The sequence below is a fragment of the Puccinia triticina genome, chromosome 5A (assembly GCF_026914185.1).
Source record: "Puccinia triticina chromosome 5A, complete sequence".
Lineage (NCBI taxonomy): Eukaryota > Fungi > Basidiomycota > Pucciniomycetes > Pucciniales > Pucciniaceae > Puccinia > Puccinia triticina.
The window spans coordinates 4451180-4477167 of record NC_070562.1 but is presented as its reverse complement, the minus strand read 5'-3'; the positions used below and the strand labels follow the sequence as shown (position 1 = coordinate 4477167).

Below are 25988 nucleotides of genomic sequence, written 5' to 3'. Positions count from 1 at the left end.
TGGCGCACACGGCGCCCCAAATAAGATGTCAAATTCAGCGCTGAAGCGGCCTTTGATGGTTTGTTATTGTGTTATCCAAGCAACAACTTAGCGTAAAGGCTTTGGCAAAAGTCCCTGTTATGCTAACCAGATTGCAATCAAATGGTGTGTTACTTGAAGCTGTAACATAACAGGGTGGGTTGGATAACACAGGTAGTTATGTTACAAAAATAATGTGGATAACACAATGTAATGTACCTTGTCAGGCTGTGCTGGTATTGGTGCCCCCCCAAACATAAGATTGGTCATGGAGACTGATATTAGGGGGTTTCAAAGTTGGCCAGATGCAACTTGCATGCACTTTTGCAAGTTGGTGTTGAAGTTCATTCTTGAACACTAATTTGCAAAAGTGCATGCAAGCCACACTGTACTACACCCCTAAGCCTTCTTGAATGTTTTTTTTTTTTGAAATTTGGTTTTCAATAAAAGCCTTGGACACCAACTTGCAAAAGTGCATGCAAGTTGTGCATGCCCAAATTTGAATCCCCCCATTATATTGTTTGCCTCCAGTTGACCTTATTGCAGGGGGTTGCAACCAATACAACCCCCTTTCCACTGACTCTCAGGAATTTCATACATTTCAGTCACTACCCTCCCATCCCCAGAATATTCTTAGAGCTCTTTACAAGTGGCTAGTTTAGGTCACCGCTAGCTAGTTTAGTCAGCAAACTCAACCACACTGGGCTGAGCTAAGCCTCAGCTAACCCTTGTTAGCTAGCTCACAAGCTAGCTATCTACCCGCACATATCACACAGCTGACACAGGGCCCTGGAAACCCCCAAAGTAGGTGGGTAATGTAAATGTATGATTATATTTTTTTGTAAAATGGTATGCATGAAGTTGGTATGAATGGGTTTTGAAATCCTAGAGGTTAGGCATCAAAAATGGATGAAATCTCCCCCAAAATTTGGTTAAATTGGCTACTACCCACAGAACCTGGCTTTTTGTCCGGGTTTTCGAGTTGCCCAGGGGGATTTTGCCTCAAGCATCCACATGAAAATGTATGAATTGGCCCCCAAAAGGCCATTCCCCGGTGCCCCCCATGAATTAAGCCAAAATTCCAGATTTTACATCACCCACGTTTTTAGGGGCTTTCCAGGGTCCTGCTGACACACTGATATGGTCAAATCACTCCTTACTACTTTAGTTAGCAACAGCCGCAAGTCAAACCCTGCGCAAACTTCGCTTGACCAGTAAGGATGCTCTTATACATTTGAGGTGCGTACGTTTGATGACACAAAAGGCCATTCATACACTTTTTGTGCGTACCATTTTTGGGTTTTGCCAAAAATACATACATTTTCATTAGCATCATTTATAGAGGGTTTCCTGGGTCCTCGTGAGTTCAGGCAAGAGCTCTTTCCAGGAAAACGCTGTATGTATGCACATGTTCTCTTTCCGATTGTTTGCACGTGTTGTGATTACATTCAATCACCAATTTATACATCTCTTCATGGTCAGTTGCTCGTCAATAGGTAGCACCACATAGCGCGGTCAGTTGCTCGTCAATAGGTAGCACCACTTTTGCGCTGACAAGGCTGACGCTTACAGGAGTCCGATACCGAACTGTCCTGTACTAAGCTAGCCCCAGCCAATTGAGGACATCTGGGTTAGGCTTAACTCTCGGTTGTCAGTCGGAAATCCGGTTGAAACTCACCGACTCGCGTCGAGTTGAAGGAGAAGACCACGGCTAAATCTACAGAGGATGTGGCAGAGAGGGTCGAATCTTTGTACATACATGTTTAGGTTTCAATTTTTTTCCTTCTGTGTATAAACAAAAGCCGGGATAACCCAGGGGAATCTGAAAAGCACTGGACTGCAAAGCGTCAACCGCCTCTAAATGTACCGCACACGTAGAAAATTGTCCAATTTCTTGGGGATTCAACTTGGAATCTACATACATGCATAGCAATTCGCCTTGAATTCTGGCACAGGTGGAAACGGAATTCTGATGATTGCTGATCGCGATCATAGACAGCTCCCTCGCGTAACAGTCTTACTTGCGAAGATTCGTATCGGTTAGAGGTTATACACAACATTTTCTTGTCCCTAGCACGGGGTAGGACGCTTGCTATGTATGTTAACTGTGGGGCAAAAATTTCACGTGGCCCTCTGTACCGAGTAGATCAAATGGGTAGTAATAAATGTGCACCTTATCAAACCCCATGGAAAACACATTTATGGAAAATATAAACTGAGCATGGAAGGAAGGAGCTTGTATAGGCTTCTGTGTAAATCACGGATTCCTTGGGTAGTTCAGAGCTGACAAGCTTCTAGGCGACACGGATGCATGCGCAAACTCCTTCGGAAGAGTTCTATTGATCAACTGACAAACTTTCGGAAACAAGGCCAGTGAGGTCTCAGTCAGAATGAGACGGCCACAGGAGCTTGGTGGTAACCTGAAGAGTATATAATAGGCTCTCATATCGCCATTCTTCTCTCCTCATCCCAACCACCAGCCACTAACAGAAACTCCACACGAAGCATTCCAATCCATTACAAGGTTAGTCTGAGGTTTAGAAGATATTCTCCAATATGAAGGTTCATGAGGCAAAATCGTTCATTACAACAATAACAATCCAATACTAATTCTGATTCTGATTGCTGTTTCGTGGTTCGCACATTTTGGTGTTGACTGATTGTCATCTGTGACACCAGCTCTTCTAAGCTTCTCAAAAACGCAACTAATCAAGATGCGCTTCGCTGTAGCCACCGCCTTGGCATTTGCCTTTGTCCAAGGTATGTTCTGTTTCATGACTCAATTTTCAGCCTAGGCTCAAATGTATTCTGATTGTGGTTTTCGCCAGTTTTAATCCAAGGTCCATCCTTCGCAGCCGCCCACTGTTTCGAAGCGCGCGAGGTTGCTGGCAATGCCCAAGCGTTAGTGTTTTCAACTTTTCGTTGGTATTCGTGCTTATTGTTTTACCCAGCCACTAATCAAGATTCTTCCTTCGCCTTAGCCTCAAGGCCGAGCCCTATGGCCGCCGTAGCTTTATCCACTGTGGCAAGAAGCACAAGGATGACGACGACTACGACGACAAGGATGACGGCTACGGCAAACACTATTAGAGGCGCCCCGAGCCTCGGGGGAAGGGGAGCTGTTTGAAGTCAATTTTCGGTTGTAGAAGAGTAAGGTCTCGATCCTGAGCACTTTTTTGAAAATCAAATCGAAGCCGGATATCGCGATCCTGGCAGGCATCCGACAAAAATACCATCAACTTCCTTCATCACCCAACTGTTTCCCATACCTCAAGCCCTTTTATCTTGTTAGATTCCTCTTTAAATCATCTTTCCATGTCAGACTAGATTGCATGTAATGATTGAAAAAAGCTCTTGTACACGTTAGTTATACTAGCGCTAGCTGAAGTAACCCACAAGTACATATAAGAATAATTGACCAGGTTTCAATTTTAACGACTCGCGTAAGCTCTTGCATTCTCTTCGAGTGCAAGTCCATCAAATTCCATCACACTCTATGCCTGCAGATGCTGCCCCCCCGGCCCCCCCCCCCCCCCCCCCCCCCCCCCCCCTCCTTGGCAGTAAAGAAAAATGAATGGTACGATGCACGCTTGAAGATGGATGGATAGAAGGCGAAGTCGGAGGGCACTGAGACCCTTGGCTTGAATGGCCAATGCTAACTTAAGCATCTCATTGTTGATTCACCCGGCTGCCTTGGCCTTGGAGCGTAATCAATAGAAGAGTGGAGGACTTCCCGTGCAATCTGGAATCCCCGAAGATGTTGGATTAGACCCCAAAACTCTAGATCTTCACAGGGAAATTGGGCTTTTTGGGCTCTAGATCACTTCTGGGAGACCCGCAGATCTCGACGGGAAGTCATCCAGTGGCACCTTACAATTACCGTTGTAGTGGGGTACGAGTGTGAAGCTGAGGCTTGAGCAGCCAGAAAATCACTCTGTTCATCTTCACCTCATTGGATTGAGGTCTGCGGATTGGAAGCGTGTGAGGTTGCCTCAGTCTCAGATGATCTGCAGGTGACTGGCAATAAATACTGAACCCAGCTTCAGTTGCGTACTTGTCAAGAGAGTAATCTAGGAAACTTTACTTGACGGAGTCGCTCTATGTATGGAGGGGGCAAGAGAAATTCAGCTTTTAATAACAATAGTAAAACTTCCAATATCCTGATTAACTTGCAAGGTAAGCGGCATATGCTTCAACTTGGTACAAGTGGGCAAATCCTTGTGGCAAGTTGGACAGCCTGCTCTGACTTTGCCTTTGTGCTTCTTTTTTGAGTGTTTTTGATCACCTTCTTGCAATGCATGCTGAATCCAAAAAGATCATAAACATCTGCCGAGTCATGCTTCCATTGCCGCCACCAATCGAGGGTGGCCCAGACTTGGAGCGGCATATGCATAAACACATATGCAAAACCGACCAAGCAAAAAAACCCCGCCAGGTTTCCTCCCCTGGGCCAACAAGCTCAGCCTGAACCACGCACGTCTACTGAATCACCGAAAGCAAGCCGGACCGAACCAACTAGATAACCTCATCGAACAACCTCGTCCACTATGGCCACAAAGGGACTCAAGGCCATCGCGCCTGTTCCCACCGCTGCCGATTTTTTGGACATCGTTCTCTCCAAGACCCAGCGCAAAACTCCAACTGTTATCCATAAAGGGTTCGTTTGCTGGCTTTTTTTGCTACTTTGATTCGATCTGGACAAGTTTTTTTCCCGCTTCCTTATCGACCTCACTAATCTGGCCGGACTATGGTAGATTTAAGATCAGTCGGATCAGATCGTTTTATATGAGAAAAGTCAAATTTACGCAAGACTCGTTCGATGAAAAATTGGAAGCTATTTTATCAGAATTCCCAATCCTTGACGTTAGTCCAAAATCTTCATTACATCATCCCTTCCCGCTTGAAAACAGCCCATAAGCCGACGGAGCTCTCCGAGACGTACTGAAATTGAACCTCGTAACTAAAGCCACCACTTGAATGATCTTTTTCATAAACAGAACTTGCATCCATTCTTATCATCGCTACTTAATATCCTCTATGACAAAAACCATTACAAATTGGCCCTCGGTCAATTGAACACCGCCAAGCATTTAATCGATCAAGTTGGAAAAGATTATTGCAGATTGCTGAAATTCGGAGATAGTTTATATCGTTGTAAACAGTTGAAAAAGGCTGCACTCGGGAGGTACGTGGCTAAAACTGACAACAGCACTACTACATCTTACTGAGGTGATCTTTTTTTTGAAAAATTAAGAATGGCAACCATCATGAGACGACAGAAAGAACCTTTGGCTTATCTAGAACAAGTCAGACAACACATGTCTCGTCTGCCGACCATCGACCCCACCACACGTACACTTTTGATCTGTGGCTATCCCAATGTCGGAAAATCGAGTTTTATGAACAAAGTCACCAGAGCGGACGTGGACGTCCAACCGTATGCATTCACCACCAAGAGCTTATTCGTTGGTCACATGGATTACAAGTACCTCCGATGGCAGGTCATCGATACTCCTGGAATTTTGGATCACGTTTGTCTCTTTCTGGTCTTTTGAAGTCATATCTCACCGCCTTCGATAGCTGCTTACCACATATTATCTTCTGTAGCCGTTGGATGAAATGAACACAATTGAGATGCAGTCAATCACCGCCATGGCCCATTTGCGATCATGTATTCTGTACTTTATGGATCTTTCCGAACAATGTGGATACACCGTCGAAGCTCAGTGTCAACTATTCCAATCGATCAAACCTCTGTTCGCCAACAAGCCTAAATTCATCGTTGTGAATAAGATTGATGTATGCAAGATCGAGGATTTGGAACCCGAGCGTCGTCAGATGATTGAGGAAATCATATCTCAAGAGGATATCCAATTGCTGCAAGTTTCGTGTTTCAGTGAAGAGGGGGTGATGGAAGTCCGGAATCAAGCTTGCGATGCTCTCTTAGCCCACCGAGTCGAGGCCAAGGAAGCCACCAAGCGGGTCGAAAATGTTGCCAACCGTATCCGGGTAGCCATGCCTGTCAAACGAGATAACGTGGAGCGAAAGCCATTTGTTCCAAAAGGCGCTATGGAAAAGAAGAAATACGACGCAGCAGATCCCGACCGTATTACCTTGGAGAAAGATCTGGAGGCTCAAAATGGCGGTCCGGGTGTATACTCTGTTGATCTCAAGAGTATGTACTTTTTGCCTCCGCTCATCGTCTTGGTGATCGTCTGTTTTAGTGACTAACCCACGGGAACCTATTATTATCTTTTAGAATCCTACTTGCTTGCTAATGAAGATTGGAAACAAGACAACATACCCGAGATCATCAATGGGAAGAATGTTGCAGACTTTGTTGATCCGGATATTCTCTCTAAACTGGAAGAGTTGGAGCTGGAAGAAGAAAGGCTAGAAGCTGAAGGATTTTACGAGTCGGACAACGAGGAGTATGAAGACTTGAACTCGGATCAAGAGGAAGCCATTAAGGTCACTGCTACTTCGATCCAAGCTCAAAAGAAGATGATCCGATCGGATCATGCAAGAAGAAGCCACCAGAATCTCAACCGAGCAGTCATCGCTCGACCGGACCGACCAGCAATGAAATTAAGCGACATGTTGGGCCGAATGAAGAAATCTGGAATCGAGACTGACAAGCTAGAAAAACGAGCGGAGATCTTGGCGAAAGCGAAACGACTAGCCTACGAAGCGTCGACTCAAGAGAAGAAGCAGAAGAAGAGGAAAGCGGGAGAGGATGGGGATGCGATGAACATCGATGGAGACGAGGAAGCTTGGACTTCTCACGATGATGATGGGGATGACGATGATGCGATGGATGTGGATGGCGAGAGTAACGCGAAGCGGAAGAAGGGCAAAGGAGACCATGGAAGCTTCAAAGTCAAGCTGGGTGGCCGAATCGATCCCAAACGTGAACCGATGAAAGATCGTCGGGTCGCTGGTATCGGCAGACCAAGCGAAGAAGTCAAGGCCAGAAAGCTTCAACTACTCCAAAGAAGGGGTCCTAATCGTTTGGCCAAGGCTGGTGAAGCTGATCGCCATATCCCTACCAAGTTCGTCTTTTTTTCCCCCTGCTTTCATCGTGTCACTCGTGCACGCGTTGAACTCGTTTTTCTTTCTCCCCCTGCCCTGATTTTTTAGAATGCCCAAACACTTGTTTGCTGGAAAACGGAAATCGGGAAAGACCAACCGACGTTAAAGATGGTCTGCTCACATTCCCCTTTCCCTACATACGTATACGCAATCTACGCGGGTATGGAAGCCCGACACTATGCAAGCAGTTTGGCCCGACTCTCTTTTATGTTCTGAGCAGCAGATGAGCAAAATAATCGATGTTTTATTTTAGATGACAATCCAATATCTCGAGCCAACGCTGCTCTTCATGTTTTTGTTACTTTTCACTTACTACTACCATTTGGTTTCTGCTCATGTTCCGTTCTTCCTTTTTCCCTATCATCTTCCCTTGTCTATGTGTGTGGTCCAGAAAAACTCAATGAAGGATGAGATATGTTCATGCATCTCTGCGTGTGTTGTTTTGAAAATTGTTTCGTGATTGACTACGTAAAGCTGAAATGTCCCTTTCTGAGGGCCTAAATAAACCAATACAAAACATCATACATTATTTATCCAACAAACACAAAAATGATCGCGTCCATTCGATTTGAAAAAGTTATCAGACTACTATGACTTGAAGGGGTTGTGATATGGTATTACAAATCTCTGTCACTTGGTTGGATGACTGGTTTAGTGGTATGTACTTGGAGCTATCGGTTCAGCTTTTGTTCCAGCTTGGCGATGGCGCGTTGACGCTGTTGAATAAGGAGTTCGAGCTCTTGGTTCTTCTGGATCAAGGCGTCTAGGCTGATGAGGTCGACTTGGCCCGCATCGTTAGCCTTGAGTCCTGTGTAGACCCCGAGGGGGACCCTGATGTTATTCGTAAGTTTCTTGGACATGGTTTCGATTCGTCGTAGGGAGGGATATTCGAGACGAGGTTCCCTGCAGAAAGCGAGAGAAAATGGATCTCGGTCGATGAGTGTGATCTTTCTTGATGCGAACAGCGAGAGAGGAAGGACCGACTTCATAGCTCGGGAGAGGGAGTCCTGCAGGATCTCGCAGCTCTTGGAGGAGAGTGGCTTCCAGACATTGTTGACCTTCCGCTTCGGAAGGCGGTGACGGACGGCCGTGGTAGTCTTCGAAGGCCTGGCCGGGGGCGAGGAGGAGTGGGCTATGCTGTGTTTGGCTGGTTCGGGATGCTTGCTTGGGTCCGCCGCTTTCTTCGCTCGAGAACTCATCGCTGTGTGGCTGGTCGCTGGTGTTGCTTGTGGGCTCCCACAGTCTGTGGAAGTCTTCAAGAGACGCGTCGACGCGTCCAGGGGCCGGGCCTTGGGCGCACCCTACCAAACTTAACCAAGAACCGCTGCGCTGACCGCTTCGCTCAGTTTCACCGGCAGACACGATTCATCACTGGGCATCATAACGAAAGGACACAGACATCTTGCTACCTGATAACAGAGGAGTATGAAATACAAATAATCACTGACAGCGACTGCAGCCCATGGAAAGAGGTTTATAAAAGCTAATACATGTCATTTCAAGTCCGCGTTAAATGGCAATAAACTTGCAAGTTGCATCAAGGATTGGAAATATGTACTATAGGAAGGTAAACAGAAAAACATCAGGGTATCTATCAAATCGGCGGGCAACTTTGTTCATCGCACAACAAAAAGTCCTTGGCAAAATTTCCGCCATGTGAATCGGCGCCATGGCAAGATATGAGATCGGTGCGAGTATCGATTAGTTTTGCCAAAGCGGCCTTCAATTCGGGACTGAGGAAATCAAAAGCCTGCAATCCATGGAAGACTAAGGATACCTGCAGAGGAGCACGTGCCGGTCCGGAAGGACGGAGCCGATAGTTTTCAGGGTTCCTGGTATTGTTAACCTCTCCGTGCGGCGGCTTGCTTCGCAAACTGAAGTGAAGCCCAAGGTAAGGGTTGGAGGTGTTTGTCTTGATCTTAGCATTTTGAGGGGTCATTTTCTTCTGAGTAACTGCCAAGCTGTCGTCCTTTTCTCGGTTCTTAACTTGGATTCCACAGAATGTCAGGTTTGCTTGGTTCAGCTCAACTTGGTTTTTTAAGTAGATCGGTAGAAGTTGGTCGAATCCCCGTTGCTGGTGATGGCATTGTATAGCCAACCCTCTTTCCAGGCCTTCCATCAATGATCCCAAAGATGGTGTAGACGAGCAATGCAAGAAGTGATTCCAGAACATCATCCCTTTAAGCAGTTTCTCCTTGTGACCATCTTTGATTTTGCCTAAGGGTAGCTCATTTGCTGGCAGCCCGGTAAGAGTTTCCAAGAATTTGCTCGCTGGAACAGGACTCGGAAACGCTGTATTGATCACGGGCGGCATAGTATTCGATTGGTTTGAGTTATTCAACAGATCGGCCGCTCTCCTTTCCTCAATCTTCACCTCAGCGGCAGTTTTATTCATGGCGCATAGCAGAATGATTCTGCTCGCGAGTTCGCCAACTTCTCCTTTCTCGATGCAGCCTTGAGAGAGAACAGAGGCTAGATGCATGATACAACATATGAGCTTATCCTCGTTCTTCTGCAGATAATCGTTGGCAGTTAGCGCATAGATTGGCTGAGACGGATAAAAACTACGTTGGCATTCACGGGTTGGATCAAGGTAGCCGCAATGCGCGGCGTGTGATGCAGTAAGATCCACATTATGATGCGCATGGCCATGAAGGGGGACTCCGATAGTTGAGCCAAGCAATGCAAGTGCTCGAGCGTCAGTTAGGTTGAGGGAGTCGTCAATCTTTTCGCAACACAGAAGTTTCCGCAAAGCAAAACTAGCCAGTTGGGGTATAGCTGCATCAGAATCGAGCGCGCCTATTTCGTCCTTATGGTGTTGCAAGTGCGTCTGGGCACTCACCAAAGTTCGGCCGAAAAAAGGCCAAGCGCGCGTGGCCGACCCTAAAGCCAGCTTGGCCAATCCCAAAGCGTGGGTGGCACACGTCCAACCCCCGCTTGGCACAGTCCAAAGCTGGGGTGGTTCGGGACAAAGCCCCGCTGGGCCGAGTTCAAGCGAGGGTGCCACGCACGCCAAACGCTGTGCCGGCCATCAAGGAGAGAAGTTTCCCTCCTCGATGGTTGGTCTACAAACTGGTCATCGAGAAGGGAAGACTCCCTTCCTGATGATCGATACAAGTATTGACCACCGCGAAGGGAGTCTTTCCTCCCGGATGACCAGCCTACAGACCGGCCATCAAGAAGGAAAAGCTCCCTTGTTGATGTCCGATGTGCGATGTCAAGAAGGCAGAACGTTTCCCCTCGTCGAGGGCACATCGTTCTTGCCTTTCAAGGCAGAGACGAGGGCCGGCGTCTGATGACCGGCGTGTTGCATGCCAAGTCACAGATCCCATCGGCCCAGAGCTTGATCTCGGCCAAGCGGGACTTGGCTGTGTGCCAAGCTCTGCCCCCCGCGCAACCTGCCCGATCAAGCCCGCTGGGCACATACCCAACCCCCGGAGGCACTCGGCCAAGCGGGAGTTGGGTAAGTGCCCAGACGCGCTTGCAACACCATAAGATCATTAAGGTATGTGCTGAAAAAAGGAACACCATATTCGCATAGTCGGTCCGACAAGAATAACTCGTCCCAATTTTGCGGTGAGCGAGTGACCTTTCGATCAAACGTGCGTATCTCATAGATCGGGGCAAACAGCTTGATAGGTGGCTTTCCACGAGGGCCGAGCGCTCGTGAGCTGCGGTCCTCTCGGCCTGTAGGTAAGAAATTCGCCACGCGAGAAGTCGTGTCGACTAGGACGACAAAGACGCCAGATGAATCAAGGATTTCTCTCATGGCATGGCGAACAAAGCGAAATAGCGGGATTTCCTGATCTTTTGGTGTTTCAAGCATAGCACTGGCTTCGTTGAATGCTAACAGTATCTTCAGGCCTGAAACTTTGAAGAAGGCATTGGCCTGAACTGCGCTCAGTGCAAGGCGGAGCTGGGTGACAGCAGGATCCTTGTCGGACTTCGGTTTCGGAAGGGACGGACTGCACATTTCTTTTTGGACATCTGTGTGAAATTGGATCGTGGTTTGGTGTTTGGACCATTCCGTGTACTTTTTGGTGTCGTTGGCTTGAGCGGAATCGAAAAATCGGACGGTGACCGATAAGATGGCTGCGATGAGTTTAACATAATATTTCGTGTAATCAGCCGATGACTTTGGGAGCATCTCGTCTGCATGGAGAGATCGAGGCGGTTCACCGCTAGAGTCCTTGTCGCGGAGGCAGATAGACACAACACAGACTTCCTCGGCCAATTCTTTCAGCAAGCGACTTTTGCCAATCATGGTCGGACCGATGAGGCATGTGTAGGGTGCAAAATATTCATGTGATTGCCAAAGTGAGGCATACTTCTTTAGAGTATTCAAGGTTGGAGTGACAATGTCGTCGTGTCCAATATACGCTGAGTTGTAGCCTTTTGAAATGATATCGGGTCTCAAAATATGAGTTTGGTTTTTTTTTTCTTCCAAGAAAGATCGACCTGAGGCCAAAGACTTTCCGAGCGATTGGAGTCTTGCTTCCAGATCTATTTGCTCTTCATGGAAGAAATCGGGGTAACGTCGAAGGAAGAAGAGCTCAGCGAATTTTCTTTCGTCAGATGAAAGAAAACTCGCTGAGCTCTTCTTCCTTCGACGTTACCCCCGACATGAAACGTTGCAATGATGTATTCCCATGGGGCGGGCCATTTGCCGACAGCGAAGTCGATCAGCAGTCGACGGCGGTAGTCATCTGGCGATAAGTTCAGAGTGTTGAAAAGTTCCTCAAGCATGTCCAGAAACTTAGCGGCGAGGTCATCTGTAGAACCGGAACAATTTCACATCAGCATCTGCACAGTAAAGCAGTTGTAGAAAGTCAAAGTATTACGTGCCGTTCGTCTCCTTGGCAAATTTGTAAAACTCGTCATAACTGTCGTCGGACGGATGAAGAAGTCTGGCCCTTTCCTCAAGCCCGTCGGATTCTGAGAGTGGATCAGAGGTGGTTGACTTCTTGGCTCGACTCTCATGGTCGGTCATGTCCTTCAAGGAGCGCGAGTCTTGGGTACAGCCATGTTAGAAAAGCTTGCTTTTGGGCAGGCCCAACTTTTGGGCTGCTGATTTCAGCCTCAAAGCCTGTATGGCTCCTGTATGTCAGGAATGCCATTGGAAGAAAAAACCTAGTTTCTTTGTTTTCCACTTTGGGGCCTTGAGGGCCCCACCATTGGATTCCTGGAGCGATTTTACTTCGATCCGGCCCTTCGCCGCCCCTGCCTCCCTCGCCCCTCGCCCGGCCCGGCACCCATGTCAAGCAAAACCGGCTGCCCGAACGGGTTTTGTCTGTCTGTACAGTGAAGCTGTACAGGCCTGTGGCTGAAATGCTGAAATTGTTTCAGCCACACGAGCTGGCAAGCTTTTCTAACATGGCTGTATGAACGAATCTGGTACAGTCTAGTATGTGGTAGATGGGCTGATCTCATGACAGGCCTACAGGTTGCACAGTCCTGCATGTCACATAAAAAATTCCCGCGCCCTGTGTCATGCATCATTTGCAGGACTGGCTTTCATGTATGTGAACTGTAGCTGACAGGTCTGTGAAAGCCTCTGCACAGTCACTGTGCATGTGACATGTTGGAGATGTGAGCTGCATGTCATGATCCGGACAGCTTGTCATGTATATGTGACAGGACCTGCATGACTAGAGATGGCCTGGGAGAGCCCCTACCAAGCCAACATATGTCACATGTATCCGGGGGACATTTTTTTTGCAAAATGCTCCTGATGTAATTCAGCAGAAACGTATCCAAATTGAATTTTTGTCCCAAGATGATCCTGAGGTTGTCGGTATCTTTTTGGCATTTCCTAGAAACCAAAACCAAATATTTGGGTCTTGGGTTCAATTCACACCCAAAAAAGGTTTTTTTTTTTGCCCAATTGTTCCCTTTAGGCCTTTATTGTTCAAAATCCTCCTTATGTACACCGTATCTAAACCGGGTCTAATTGTGAGAAACCCAATTTCCCCACGTATCCACAACCCGGAATTTACATATGTTGGCTTGGTCGGGGCTTTCCGGGGTCCTGCCCTGGCAAACCCATTGCGGGTACCTGCTATCCGTTGGCAGGTACCTGCCACGGCTGGCGGGTACCCGCCAGCGGGTGCGGATGTCAGAGATCCCGGGAAAAAGTGGGCGGGTACCTGGATAATTCAACCCACACCCGCCCGCACCCGCCCACCGCTTCAACCAGAAGGCCTGATCCCTTCCGGTTGCCAAGGTTTTACAGCCTTGGCAGCCAGAAAAACCCACCTGGTCGCCAAGGACACACAACCTCATTGGCCAGGAGGGATTCCTTCCGGTCACCGGGGCTGTATCTTGGCGACCAGAAGGAAAAAATCCTCCCAGTTGCAGAGGTTACAAAACCTTGGCGACCAGGAGGATACTATCTTGGTCATGAAGGTTGTAAAACCTTGGCAACCAAGAGGAAATGGTCCTGGTCGCAGAGGTTTAATAACCTCAGCACGCAACCAGCAGGTAACCTCCTGGTTGCAGAGGTTAAATAACCTCAGCGCGCAACCAGGGGGTAACCTCCTGGTTGCAGAGGTTACCTCGCCAACCAGAAGGCAACCTCTTGGTTGCCGAGGTTACCTTGGCGACCAGAAGTTAACCTTGGTCGCTGAAGCTACCTTGGCAACCAGAAGACAGCCTCCTGGTTGCTGAATTTACCTTGGCAACCAGAAGTTAACCTCATGGTTGCTGAAGCTACCTTGGCAACCAGAAGACAGCCTCCTGGTTGCTGAATTTACCTTGGCAACCAGAAGGAAACCTCCTGGTTGCTGAAGTTACCTCCGCAACCAGAAGGAAACCTCCTGGTCGTCAAATTTACCTTGACAACCAGAAGGAAACCTCCTGGTCTCAGAGGTCTTATTGCAACCAGAAGGAAACCTCCTGGTTGCAGAGGTCTTATTGCAACCAGAACGGCTTCCTTCTGGTCGCTGAGGTCATCCCTCTTTGACCGAAGGGAGTCCCTTCCGGTCGCCAAGATGAGTTTCAAGGGGCGGGTATCCGCAGGTACCCGCCCAGGCCGGCGGGTACCCGCCAACAAGTGCGGATGTCAGGATCCAGTCAAAACAGGCCGCGGGTACCCGGGTGTGACAGAGCCATCTCTATGCATGACCTGACATCATACAGGACCATGCAACCTGTACAGCTCTCATGACCCCAATTTGCCCGGGGTGTGTGAGTATGGGAGAGAATGCGGACATTATGTGAAACTCCATAAAATATTATGTGTCCTATGGGAGTTGAACCCATTATGGTATTCAAAATTGCATAAGATTTTTTTACATAAAATCACAAACTGCAATCTTAGCTGGGAGATGTCACTTTAAGTTTTATGCACGCTGACATCTCCCAGCCAAAATTGGCTTTATGATTTTATGTAAACAGTGACATATGCAATTTTGAATACCATACATTAGAGATGGCCCCAATGAACCCGTCACGGGTCCCTGCTATCCGCCGGCGGGTGCCTGCCCATGGTTGGCGGGTACCCGCCAGCGTGTGCGTGTTTGGGTGAGGATGCTGGATTTCTGGGAGAAATTGAGCAGGTACCCGCAACGGTGGGCCGCTACGCTGCGCTAGAAATCAGCTAACTGACAATTACAGAGGCGCAGCTGGCAACAAGATTTTACAAAATCCCTGAATTGTGCAGTCCTAATTGACTGATCCCTCTTTGAGGCTTATAGTTCAATCCACGCAAGGCAAGCAGTTGAATGCTGCAAAACAGAACGTGTTAGCTGAACTGTCCCAACGGTGGGTCGCTACTTTACGGTTATCGATATTGTAACGTTATCGTAGCAATTTTTGGTCCCTTTACGCTAACCGGACCGGTAGCAATGGGGAAATGTGGTGCGATATCGATATCGCACCGGGCGGGTGTTTTTTTTTCAAGGCCGCTACAATATCTATGGGCAGCGCAGCAGGTATTTATCAACATATTGAGCAAGAAAAGGCCATTTCAGGGCTGATTTGGCCTTTCACTGCTCAATAAAGGGTTTCTCTGCTTGATAAGGGCCAATTTGACCCTTAATTGCTTAATAAAATGTTAATTTTCTCGATAACACGTTACTTTACTAGTAACGGCTGTACAAAAAAAGGCCAGTTACAATAACCGTGACGCGGCAATCCGCGCGCTAGCGTTAACAATAACTGTAAAAATGTTAGGCGCAGCTCGCTACTTTACTCTACAGCCCCGGTTATCGTAGAGTAAAGTAGTGACCCACCGTTGACTGTCCTCAAAATGGAATTTTGGCTCTGCATCTGGTGACCAGGATGTCCTGACTCCCTGATGCAACAGTCCTGCTGGACCATTTTGATCAGGGAGGCTCCTGGAATATTCTTGCCAGTTTAAGTGGTTCAATGCTGCGGAAAGGGCCGCCTAATTCGCTGTTAGCTCATTTTTTGGTGTAGCGTAGCAGCCCACCGTTGGTACCCGGGTATTCTAGCGGGTACCCGCTCTTGTTTGGGCAGGTGGCGGCTGCCACAACGACCGGAAGGACTGGGAAGGCCTTCCTTCCGGTCAAAGAGGTTCTGTAACCCCTTCGACCGGAAGGATTCCTTCCAGTCAAAGAGGTTTTGTAACCTCTTCAACTGGAAGGAATCCTTCCGGTCAAAGAGGTTTTGTAACCTCTTCAACTGGAAGGAATCCTTCCGGTCAAAGAGGTTTTGTAACCTCTTCAACTGGAAGGAATCCTTCCGTTCAAAGAGTTTTGGTAACCTCTTTGACTGGAATGAATCCTTCCGGTCACAGAGGTTTTGTAACCTCTTCGACTGGAAGGAATCCTTCCAGTCAAAGGGGTTACAGAACCTCTTCAACTGGAAGGCCTTTCCAGTCAAAGAGGTTCTGTAACCTCTTTGACTGGAAGGAATATTCCTTCCGGTTGATTTTGAGGGGCAGGTACCCGCTCTGACTGCCCCAGGCGGTGCGGGTGCGGGTGTGGGTGTCAAAAGTTTGGCAAAAAAGCTGGTGGGTACCCGGGTTCACAGGGGCCATCTCTACCATACATGTCTCTTATATCCATGTCAAGTGTACTAACCACTGTACCAAGGACACTTGGATATGGATGGCTGCAGCACCAGGGGACATATTTTCCCACTCCTCAGCGAGTGCCCTACCATAACTTTTTTCCACCTGTGGCACTATAATTCTTTGGCTCTTAGCCAAAGAAAAAGTGCATTTCCTTTGGCTAAAAGCCAAAGGAGTGCTGGAGCTGGCCGGGCTGGCGGGGCTGAGTTCATAGGAACCTAGCCACAAAACCTGGGCAGCGCACCCAATGGTTGTTAGCCTAGTGGTTCGCAGCGCAGCTGCAAACCTCCTTACAGCAAGGTTGTGGGTTCAATTACCGCTGCCCCCATGCCCCATTTGGGGGTTAGGGGGCGGGTTTTTGGGGGTTGGGTTTTAGGGGTTAGGGCAGTTTCTTTTAAAAAAACTTGGCAAGGTGTATAATACACTGTATTGGATACGTATTGGTATGTATTGGACATGTACCAAATTCAAATGTATTGGTATGTATTGGACACGTATCAGATACGTATTGGTATGTGTTGGATATGTATTGGTAAGTAGCGGATGCGTATTGGGATGTACATCGTATTGATATGTTAACGCCAGCCAGCGCACCAGCTCCGCTGTCCTTTGGCTTTTAGCTGAAGAAAAATGCATTATTTTCTTTGGCTAATAGCCAAAGGAAAAAAGGGACAAAACTCCTTTTTCCATAACTGTGCTGGAGGCCTTTGGTAAATAAAAATTGGATAGGTATGAAAAAGACTGGAAGTTAGCTGTGGAAATCAGCTGGAAATAATCCTGAAATAAACCAAAACTTGCCAAGAAATCATCCAGAACTCATCTAGAATTCATCCAGAACTCATCCAGAATTCATCCAGAACTCATCCAGAATATAGGCCTTTCTTGGCTCTGTGAACAGTGTGTCCTTTTCATGGAGATGTGAGAGGCCCAGCCTCTGATATTGTCCCCCTCATGTACTCGCGTACATCAGGGGGACCATTGGTGTCTCAACGTGAAGCTTTTACTTTTCATGTGGCCTTGAAAGGCCCATCCTGTGATATTTCCACATCAATTTACGCGTGTACATCAGGGTGACTATTGGCAAAGTGCAAAAAAGTTCACTTGCATGTGCACATGTGAATTTTGAAAAGCAAAAAAAAGCAAAATTCACCAGATAATTTTTGTTAGGAGGCAAGGATATCTGGCCAAACTGGAGTGGCACTGCAGTCCAACCTTGACTTAGCTCAGAGTTTCACCCTATTGAAAAAGTTTTTCACCATTTTATTTAACCAAATTCAAATTAATTCCCGCATTTGCAAGAAAGTGGGTTTCACTACTTTTACTGCAACATTATAACCACATTCCAAAATTCTAAACCCATTAATACCAAGTTGAATTTTACTTTAATTTTGTACATGAGGGCATATGATGTGAATTACAAGAAACTCATTTTTTCAGAGAAATTACATTTTAGAATGTCAATTTTGCTTTTCTATCCTTCAACATCAGCAAACAGGAGCAATTGATGAGTTGGATTTGGGTGAAATATCATCTGATCATATTTTTTCCTACAGTTGTACCTAGAAAACAAGAGAATTCCACACAACATTGTGTTGAGTCCCAAATCAATTCTGACTGACTTCTGAATCAGTTCTCCATTCACTTTACAATTCATTTAGTGATGAGTTACTAATCCACATCAGGCCCACATCCAACCAAAACTCACATAAAACTCAGCTCTGGCACTCCCTGGGGAGTGGGCCTGGGGAGTGGGAACATATCTCCCCTGGTGCAGGTGGGTGAATGAATATCCACTGGTTTCACATGAATATCCCTAATTGATGGTAAGACCTGTGAATGAGAGGTCATGAATGAGTGACACCAGCAGGTATGATAAAGCTAAGAGTAGCAGAACCACAACCTGACACATTATGACTGGACACGGGAGACTGGGAAGACTCGCCTGAGCTGCAAGGGGTATGGGTGAGTTATCCCACTTGGACGTTCCCGGGAAGTGTTTGTGAAAGGATGCACAGAACTGGGGCCCAGGGGTGGCTCAAGGACCAACTTTGGTTTAAATGAGAAAGAAGAATAGAAAGAGATGCCGCGTTTGCGGCTAGATCACAAAGATAAGAATAAAAAGACTACATAAAGGAACAGCTGCGAGTCTTGTCAGCGTCTGAGCTCTTGGTGTGATATGCTTAAAGCAACACTGGGTCGCTACGCTAACCATAGTGGTTAGCGTAGCGTAGCGCAGCACAAATGTGCTATTTTTTAGTGTAGCGTTAGCGCAATTGCACGCATATGCGCTAACGCTACGCGCACGCGGTGCGCAGCTATTTTAGCTGATAGCGTAGCGTTAGCGCAGATGCGCGCAATTGCGCTAACGCTACACATGCAGGGCGCAAAAGAGCGCGCTCTACGCTGCGCTACAGCGCCTTTAGCCGGAAAAAAGGGCTTTTTTCCGCTAAAAGTGCTGTAGCGCAGCGCAGCATAGGGTAGTGACTGTAGCGGCGCGCTAACGCTAACAAAGAATTGGCGCGCTGTTAGCGCCGCTGAAAATTAGCGCAGCGTAGCGGCGCTAACAGCGCGCTAACGCTATGCAAAATAGATGGGCGCTTTTTGCCGCTACGCTAACGCGTAGCACTGAAATAGCGTAGCGTAGCGTAGCAACCCAGTGTTGCTTAAAGCAATCAAGTTGTTTCTTACTGGTCTTGTGGAGTCTCCTCTCTGTTAAAGCTCTCCAGTGCAAGTGGCTAGGGGTCTGGATACTGGGGCTGTTGCTGTTGAATCAGTGACAAAACAGTCAATCAGCTTTTTTGGCACTACAAGCACGCTAGGGTTGAGAGCATCCGCATTGGTCTTGGATTAAGGAGGGATTAGCGTAGCTAATCCTCCTTGGCAACCGCATTGGGCCCAATGTAGTCGGACTAAGCGCATCCGCATTGGTGCAGGTGTAACTTGAGGAGTAGCGGATTAGCGCTAATCCAGGTGGTCAACTGCATCAGTGCGGGCTTAAATGATGAGTAAGTATGTTGTATGCACCTACAGCTTATGTAAGCTGTGTTTGGTGCATACGTTTGGGTGGGGAGGAGTGTCTGACATGGCTCTAAGGAAACACTAGAAGAAAGGGGTAACATGTGATCTGGGTAGATGTTTGATACTAGGGAGAGGCAACAGTGGGTCAGCTACGCTAACCATAGCTGTTAGCGTAGCGTAGCGCAGCACAAATGCACTATTTTTTAGTGTAGTGTTAGTGCATTCGGGCGCATCTGCGCTAACGCTACGCGCACAGGGTGCAATCCTATTTTAGCTTTTAGCGTAACATTAGCGCAGATTTGCGCAATGGCGCTAACACTAAGCATGCAGGGCGCAAAAGAGCGTTTGCTACGCTGCGCTACAGCGCATTTTGAGGAAAAAAGGCCTTTTTTCCGCTAAAAGCAACGTAGCGCAACATAGCGGCTGTAGTGTAGCGCTAACGCTAAACAAAAATTGGTGTGCTGTTAGCGCCAAAAAAAATTAGCGTAGCGTAGCGGCGCTAACAGCGCCCTAACGCTATTCAAAAAAGGCCAGCGCTTTTTGCCGCTACGCTAAACGTTAGGGCTAAAATAGCGTAGTTTAGCGTAGCGGCCCACCGTTGGGAGAGGGTTTATCCAAGAGGGGGGAGTTTACAAGAGGAAATATCATTATCCAGGGTATGTTGAGGGCCTTGGGCATTGCTGACAAGGGGCCAGAGGTATGTGATTTTAGTCTTGAGGTGCGACAGCCTTGTGATTGATGGTTGCTGGCTTTCTGGGTAGACCAGGATTGGCTTGCCTCAACGGCTAGAGTCAAACCATGAAACATGACTGAGCAGCATTTCTGGTTCAGAGCCATTTTTACCTAGGCATGTCGGCGCAGGCACCATGGTTGGCTAGGAATGTCCGCTCAGAGCCTTGGTGGCTGTCTTGTCGGGCCAGAGGCACCATCAGACCGACACCAAAATGGCCGGATTGTCGCTCTCAAAGCATAACAATGGCCGCGTTGTGGGTTCATTTGTCCATTTCGTCGTCGATTCACCAGCATTTCACCAAAAAAACACACGAATATGGCAGTTTTTGTCGGTCCAGCGCCTCCATACCAATCCGGCTTCGGAATGTCTTTTTGCACCCGTGGTGTAGGGCTGAGTCTTGATGTGAACAGCAAACTGCACAATAATTTTCTGATAATCTCATTGATTCTTGCATCCTCCCGTCCCGTCAGTAGAGGATGACTTCCTGATGAATCAGCATAGACAAAATCTCCAAATACTGCAATCCCTTTCCCGTTGTTTGCCATTGTTTGGGGCGTGTAAAACATGCCCTCCTGTGTCTAGAATGGCTACAGCCGGCGCCGTCACAACATAAACGCGCACCGAGAGACCCGAGATCCAACAAAGAAATCCGCATGTATGTATGTGTGTAGTGTGTGTAATGCGTGTGTGTGTGGGAAAAGGGCTATTAACCATACCGTCCCATACCATCCCCGACGACATAAATAAAAGTGCAGAATGCACGTAATAGTAGTACATATACAAGGAGCATGGATATATATCCAACTTCGAAACAAGTTGTTTTTGTGCAAGAAATCGATCGTATATTTATCGGGAGGAGGTGACAATGGACGGCGTTTGCGGCGGGGTAGTCAGGATGGCAGGGAGGTGTTTGAGGCCGGCCGGATGGGAGGGCCAGCGATAGAGACGAGGTTCTAATTCGGACAGGGGTCGTCGAAGCGGATAAACGGCACTAGCGCGAGCCGCGCGACATGACAACAACCAGTCAGTCCCTGGGGGCGGGGCGAGACTAAGAAAAGGGGGGGGGGGGGGGGGGAGGACTCACGGGCGTGGGTGGGAGAGTCGCGGCCGGGGGGGCGGGGGAGCCGGAAGGCGGGGAGGGGCTCGGGCGTGAGGGGCTTATGGATGGCAGCGAGATTGTCGCGGAGGATGTCCCACTCGTCGCCGATCCAAGGGCTGGAGAATCTGCTCGGGACGCGCTCCTTGTCGGGTCGGGCGCCGGAGGAGGAGGAGGAGGGCGCGGGGTGTGATCGGCGGGCGGATTCCGAAAGACTGGGCGAGGAGGGCAGCGGGAGCTCGCAGGGCGTGGGCGGGGGCAAGGGCCTCTCCCAGGGGCTTTCGGGCGGCAACGGGATCTGGCGCGGGGTCTTGGACGCCGGCGGCTCGCGGCCGACGGGCGGGCGGGGCTGCGCCGCGCCGTCCTCCTGTCGTGCCCCACCTCGATGGGCGACCGATGATGATCGGCTGTGGGAGGTGTTGGCCGGCCGGGGTCGAGACGATTGCTGGGGCGGAGGGTCGTGAGTGAAGGTCTTCGGCGAGGCAGAAAAGATGCCAGCGGGGACGATGGGCGACGAGGTAACAGAGGGGGACTGGACGACCACTCGAGGCGTGCGCGGATATGCGGTCGTCGCTGGCGAAGAATGGATGACGACGGGCTTGGAGGGGGCAGAGAAGGTAGGCGGATCAACAGGCGCCTTCGAAGGCCTATGACCAGACACGAAATCCTGCAACACAGCACGTTGGGTGTCAACGGGCACTGTTCTGGGGAGGGGAGGGGGTGCTTGATGGGCAGGAGGGGAGGATTGGTGGGAGGTTGAGATGGGTGATGAAATACCAGAAGCTTTGGAGGTGACGGGGGAGTAAGAATCATCTGGATTGGTGGGCGAGGTGGTTTCAGAAGGGGTCTGGAAGGGAAGAGTGGGGGCTCCGGAAGGCGAGATGGGCTGCTGGGAAGTCGAGGGGCCCGGCGACGGGGTCCCAAACTCTTGCGACGCAGGAGAGTAGCCACTGGGTTCAGAAGGCGACTGGAGGGTGACTTTAGGAGTGAACAAATGGGGGGGCATCGGCAGGCCTTCGGGTCTTTTAGAGATGTCGAAGTACATGTCCTCCACAAGCACTCTCGGTGAGTAACGCTCACGGGGGTGATTCGAAGGTATACCAGGAGCTTTGTGGTGGGAATCGTAGGGGTTGGGATTCGTGTGGGTCGCCGGGGGGTGCGGATTGGGCGCAGCGCCAGAGCCGATCGACGTTTGCACTTCCCGGTCCACCTTCGCGGGTTCATCGCGCTTGGGGGAGGCAGAGGAATGGAAGTCTTCTGCGGGATGCGGGGTCTGAGGCGAGCTTTTGAGCGACTCGGAGTGATCGAAAGGTTCACTCTGTGGGGTATGAGGCGGCCGCTGGCCTTGATAGACAGAAGAGGGGTCGTGAGTCGTAGAATCGAGCGGATCAGATCGTCGGGGCACATCTTGCCGCTCGGGGGTACATCCATCCAAGCCAGTCCTTCCTGAGGATGAACCAGTATCGGGGACAAGAGCTGCGAAGAGAGAGAAAGACGGCGATGGTAAATGAGCATGTTGATACGTCTTCTGAAACAGACATGACAGAGCTGAACACTGACCGATGCCCTGGGCGGAGAAGTTGACACGAGAAGAGTCTACCAAAACCGGGTCCCGGAAGCGTATACCAATGGCACCTTTCGCGCCAAGCTAAAACGAATCGGAAAACGAGATGGGGGGATGAGCTAAGCGGTCCAAACAAACGGCTGAATTGATGGTTGCGCGTAAAAGACTTACGTCTTCGGCGATTCGATGCAGGTCCCTACAAGCCAGCTGGTTGCCTTTGGCTTTGAGCTGAAGTCCCTGGGGATCGCCCTCCAAGTAGGCGATAGGAGAAGGATGGTCGATTTGGAGTATGTAGGAGCTTTCGATTTCTCTCGCGATGGCTCTGTTCGGATAGCCAGCTAGATGATCGATGACGGTCGAGTCAGACTCGCTGATCGCTTCCGAGCGGCCGGCCGAGGCTGTCTCGGTCGAATTGAAGCGTTGGTGATGATGGTACGCGCTGGCGTGGCGATAGCTGCTAGCATGGGGCATCGAGGTTTTTCGTCTTCGAGCTGGGGTCGGGAATGGCTGCTTGTTCATGAAGTGTGCGGCGGCTTGCGCGGCTCTCTCCTTGGAGTCCCCGTCTTGTTCAGAGGAGTGAGGTTCTCCGGTGCAGCTCGTGTCTGGGGGGGTGCAGTCTTGGATTACTTGCTCTCTCGCTCTATCCCGGGCGGCGGCATACTTCGCAATCTCCTCATCCTCCCGCTTTCTCTTTTGCAGTTCTCGTGCTTCGAGTATAGCTTTGATACGCGCAGCAAGCTCACTGGTTTCCTGGCTTGAGGTCGAGCTGTTGGCGGCTTGAGCTACAGGGTCTGGGTTGGGCATCGTATAGTCGAGCTGGGCAGGCCTGGCGGATCGGGTGAGTCTTGTGTCGGCATGAGACAGTCCATCTCGTCTGTCTACCGAACGCGCCCTTTGCCGGCGGGATAGGTTTTCGGAGCTCCTGTTGTGAACTGTGGGTGGGGCTGGTGGTCTATAATCTGTATAATCTGGCATTCGGGTGGGATTCTCGGGATGGGGTGGTCGAGCGGCGCCGGAGTGTCCTTGGTCGGGATGGTTAGAACGTTGAGATCTCTGGCCTGGTGATTGGGTAGTGAAATCGTTAACAAGCGGAGGTCGGTTGGAGTGTGTTGGGTCGGGATGACCAGAGCGTTGAGATCCGTGGTCATGGGCGTGGTCGGGAGGATCGTTGACAAGGGGAGATCGGCTGGAGTGTCCTTGGTCGGGACAGGTAGACCGCTGAGATCTCTGGTCCTGTGCTTGGTCTGGATGGCTGGAGCGGTGAGATCTCTGACCTGGCGATTGGGTAGTAAAGTCGTTAACAAGCGGAGGTCGGTTGGAATGTGTTGGATGACCAGAGCGTTGAGATCCGTGGTCATGGGCGTGGTCGGGAAGATCGTTGACAAGGGGAGATCGGCTGGAGTGTCCTTGGTCGGGACAGGTAGACCGCTGAGATCTCTGGTCCTGTGCTTGGTCTGGATGGCTGGAGCGGTGGGATCTCTGGGCTGGCGATTGGGCAGTAAAGTCGTTACCCAGCGGAGGTCGGCTGGGGTGTGGTTGGTCAGGATGAGCCGGGCGATGATGACGGCGATCGACAGACGGCTGTCGGGCGCGATTGTGCCCGGTATTGCTGGTTGAGCGTTGGCTGGAGGGTGCGGGAGGCAGCGGGGATCGACAGTCGGAGGCCTGTCGGCGATGGGGGGCAGTGCCAGGTCTGGAGGGCGAAGGGGGCGGGGCGGAGGCGTCGGTCGGTTGCTGGCGTGCGCCCGCCGACGCGGCTTCCCGCCGGCGAGCCTGCTCGAGCAGCAGCATCTGCGTCTGCTCCACCATCTCCCGCTCCGCCTGCGCTCGCCTGGCCTGCAGCTGCTGCTCGGCCCGCGCCGCTTTGCGCACTTCCTCGGGCACCAGATGGGGCGACCGCGGCGGGGACGGACACACTGGGAAGGTGCTGTATCCGCTCATCAGCGGCGACGTGTACACGTCCGCATACGACACCGGGTTCAGGTTCCGGACTGCCGTCCGGTGGACGGATGCGAATAGCTCCGCTCGTCGTTGGCTCTGCTGAGATCGCATGGTTTCCAGGCCAAGCTGCTTTCTGTTTAAGAAAATACGATCAGCTTGATTTGCTTTTTCGGCGAGAGATAGGGGTTTTTTTTTTTTGACTGACGCAAGGAACCGATCTCTCATTGCTTTCTTGGCAGCATTCTATGTACAAAAGACAAATCTTATCAGTAGGGCTGACTATGTGTTATAGAATGAGGAAGGCCGACCTGCTCGGCCTCGGCTCGGTCTCTCTCTTGCTGCGCTAGCGCTTGAGCATGAATCTCGGCCTCTCTGATCTCCTTCTCCTTCCTGACGGCCAGGAGCTGTTCCTCGATGAATGCCTCCTGCTCTCTGCGCCGCTGCTGTCGATAGTCTTCCTCGAGCTTACTCCGGGCCTCTTCCTCGGCCTTTTTCTTCGCCTCTTCGGTGCGTTTGAGGAGCTCTTCTTCGTACTTGAGCCGGTTCAGCCTGTTCTCCTCCTCCGCCCTCCGCTGGATCTCCGCAAGCTCGCGCTCCAGCCGGCGGCGCTCCTCTTCTTCTTCGGTCCGGTGTCTGGACTCTTCTTGGGCCCGCCGGTCGGCCTCCTCCTGCTTCCGGCGCTCGTCCGCCTCGGCCTGCTCCTGTCTCCGCCGCTCGACTGCCTCGGCCTCCTCCTGCTTCCGACGCTCGTCCGCCTCGATCTTCTCGTGCTCTTCCCGCAGCATCCGTTCGAGCTGTTCTTCTCTGGCCTTCACCTCCTTCTCCCTGATATCCAGTAGTTCTTGTGCCTTCATGATCTCTTCCCTCCGCCTCTGGTGTTCTTCGGCCTGTGCCAGGCTCTGTGGGTGGGGCCTGCTGCTGATGCTGGTGTTCTCTAGGAGGTCGTCTGTGTCTTGGGAGGGGGGCTCGATGGCGGCAATCTTTCGAGTGGCTTCTTCGACCCTCTGTTGTGCGGCTTCATGGTCGGCCTGTGCGATCCTGAGTTGTTCTCTTGCGTAGTCGCTGTGGCAAGACCGGTTCTCCTGGGGTAGGTCGAGTGCTGGGTATTCTTGGGGATCGTTCTGTGTGGGTGGCTGGTGGTTATATTCTGATATTGGGCGAGATCGGTAGGAGCCAGTCGGCTGGTGGGCATCGTTCAGGGATTGTGAGTATGCTGAGTGGTTCTGTTGTGCTGGGGTCTGTTCTTCTGGTTCTTGGGTGGGTGTTTCTTGGGTGGGTGTTTCCTGCTTGGGTGTTTCTTGGATGGCTGTTGCTGGTGTTGTTGTTTCTGTTGTTGTTGTTGGTCGGATGCGCTGTTCTCGTGGTGGGGGTGGTCTCCAGGTGCGTGCGCCTACTCGCAGGTGTTTCTTGGAGATCTTCTTGAGCAGCATCGCTCCAGCCAAACCTTAAATAAAACAAAATCAAGTAGTTAGCAGTGAGCTCTTTCCTCCGA

At 50.1% G+C, this 25988-nt stretch overlaps 5 protein-coding genes across 5 annotated transcripts; 1 reads left to right on the top strand and 4 right to left on the bottom strand.

Moving 5' to 3' along the window:
* Nucleotides 1-4565: 4565 nt before the first annotated feature.
* On the top strand, nucleotides 4566-7216 carry PtA15_5A553 (uncharacterized protein; the record flags this gene model as incomplete). Its single annotated transcript, XM_053169327.1, has 7 exons — nucleotides 4566-4675; nucleotides 4773-4881; nucleotides 5016-5203; nucleotides 5273-5549; nucleotides 5626-6193; nucleotides 6278-7070; nucleotides 7159-7216. 7 exons carry the CDS (start codon nucleotides 4566-4568, stop codon nucleotides 7214-7216), a joined length of 2103 nt encoding a protein of 700 aa, XP_053020535.1.
* Nucleotides 7217-7781: 565 nt separating this feature from the next.
* PtA15_5A552 (uncharacterized protein) lies at nucleotides 7782-8309 on the bottom strand (the record flags this gene model as incomplete). Its single annotated transcript, XM_053169326.1, has 2 exons — nucleotides 7782-8013; nucleotides 8095-8309. 2 exons carry the CDS (start codon nucleotides 8307-8309, stop codon nucleotides 7782-7784), a joined length of 447 nt encoding a protein of 148 aa, XP_053020534.1.
* A 395-nt stretch (nucleotides 8310-8704) lies between these two features.
* PtA15_5A551 (uncharacterized protein) lies at nucleotides 8705-11257 on the bottom strand (the record flags this gene model as incomplete). Its single annotated transcript, XM_053169325.1, has 2 exons — nucleotides 8705-9888; nucleotides 10639-11257. The coding sequence occupies 2 exons, from the start codon at nucleotides 11255-11257 to the stop codon at nucleotides 8705-8707; spliced, it is 1803 nt and encodes a 600-aa protein (XP_053020533.1).
* A 356-nt stretch (nucleotides 11258-11613) lies between these two features.
* Nucleotides 11614-12100, bottom strand: PtA15_5A550 (uncharacterized protein; the record flags this gene model as incomplete). The annotated part of the gene is made up of 2 exons (XM_053169324.1): nucleotides 11614-11882; nucleotides 11956-12100. 2 exons carry the CDS (start codon nucleotides 12098-12100, stop codon nucleotides 11614-11616), a joined length of 414 nt encoding a protein of 137 aa, XP_053020532.1.
* Nucleotides 12101-20848: 8748 nt separating this feature from the next.
* PtA15_5A549 (uncharacterized protein) lies at nucleotides 20849-25926 on the bottom strand (the record flags this gene model as incomplete). Its single annotated transcript, XM_053169322.1, has 9 exons — nucleotides 20849-20886; nucleotides 21208-22467; nucleotides 22552-22639; nucleotides 22727-23381; nucleotides 23438-24179; nucleotides 24295-24629; nucleotides 24702-24739; nucleotides 24805-25779; nucleotides 25891-25926. 9 exons carry the CDS (start codon nucleotides 25924-25926, stop codon nucleotides 20849-20851), a joined length of 4167 nt encoding a protein of 1388 aa, XP_053020531.1.
* Between the last annotated feature and the right edge of the window lie 62 nt (nucleotides 25927-25988).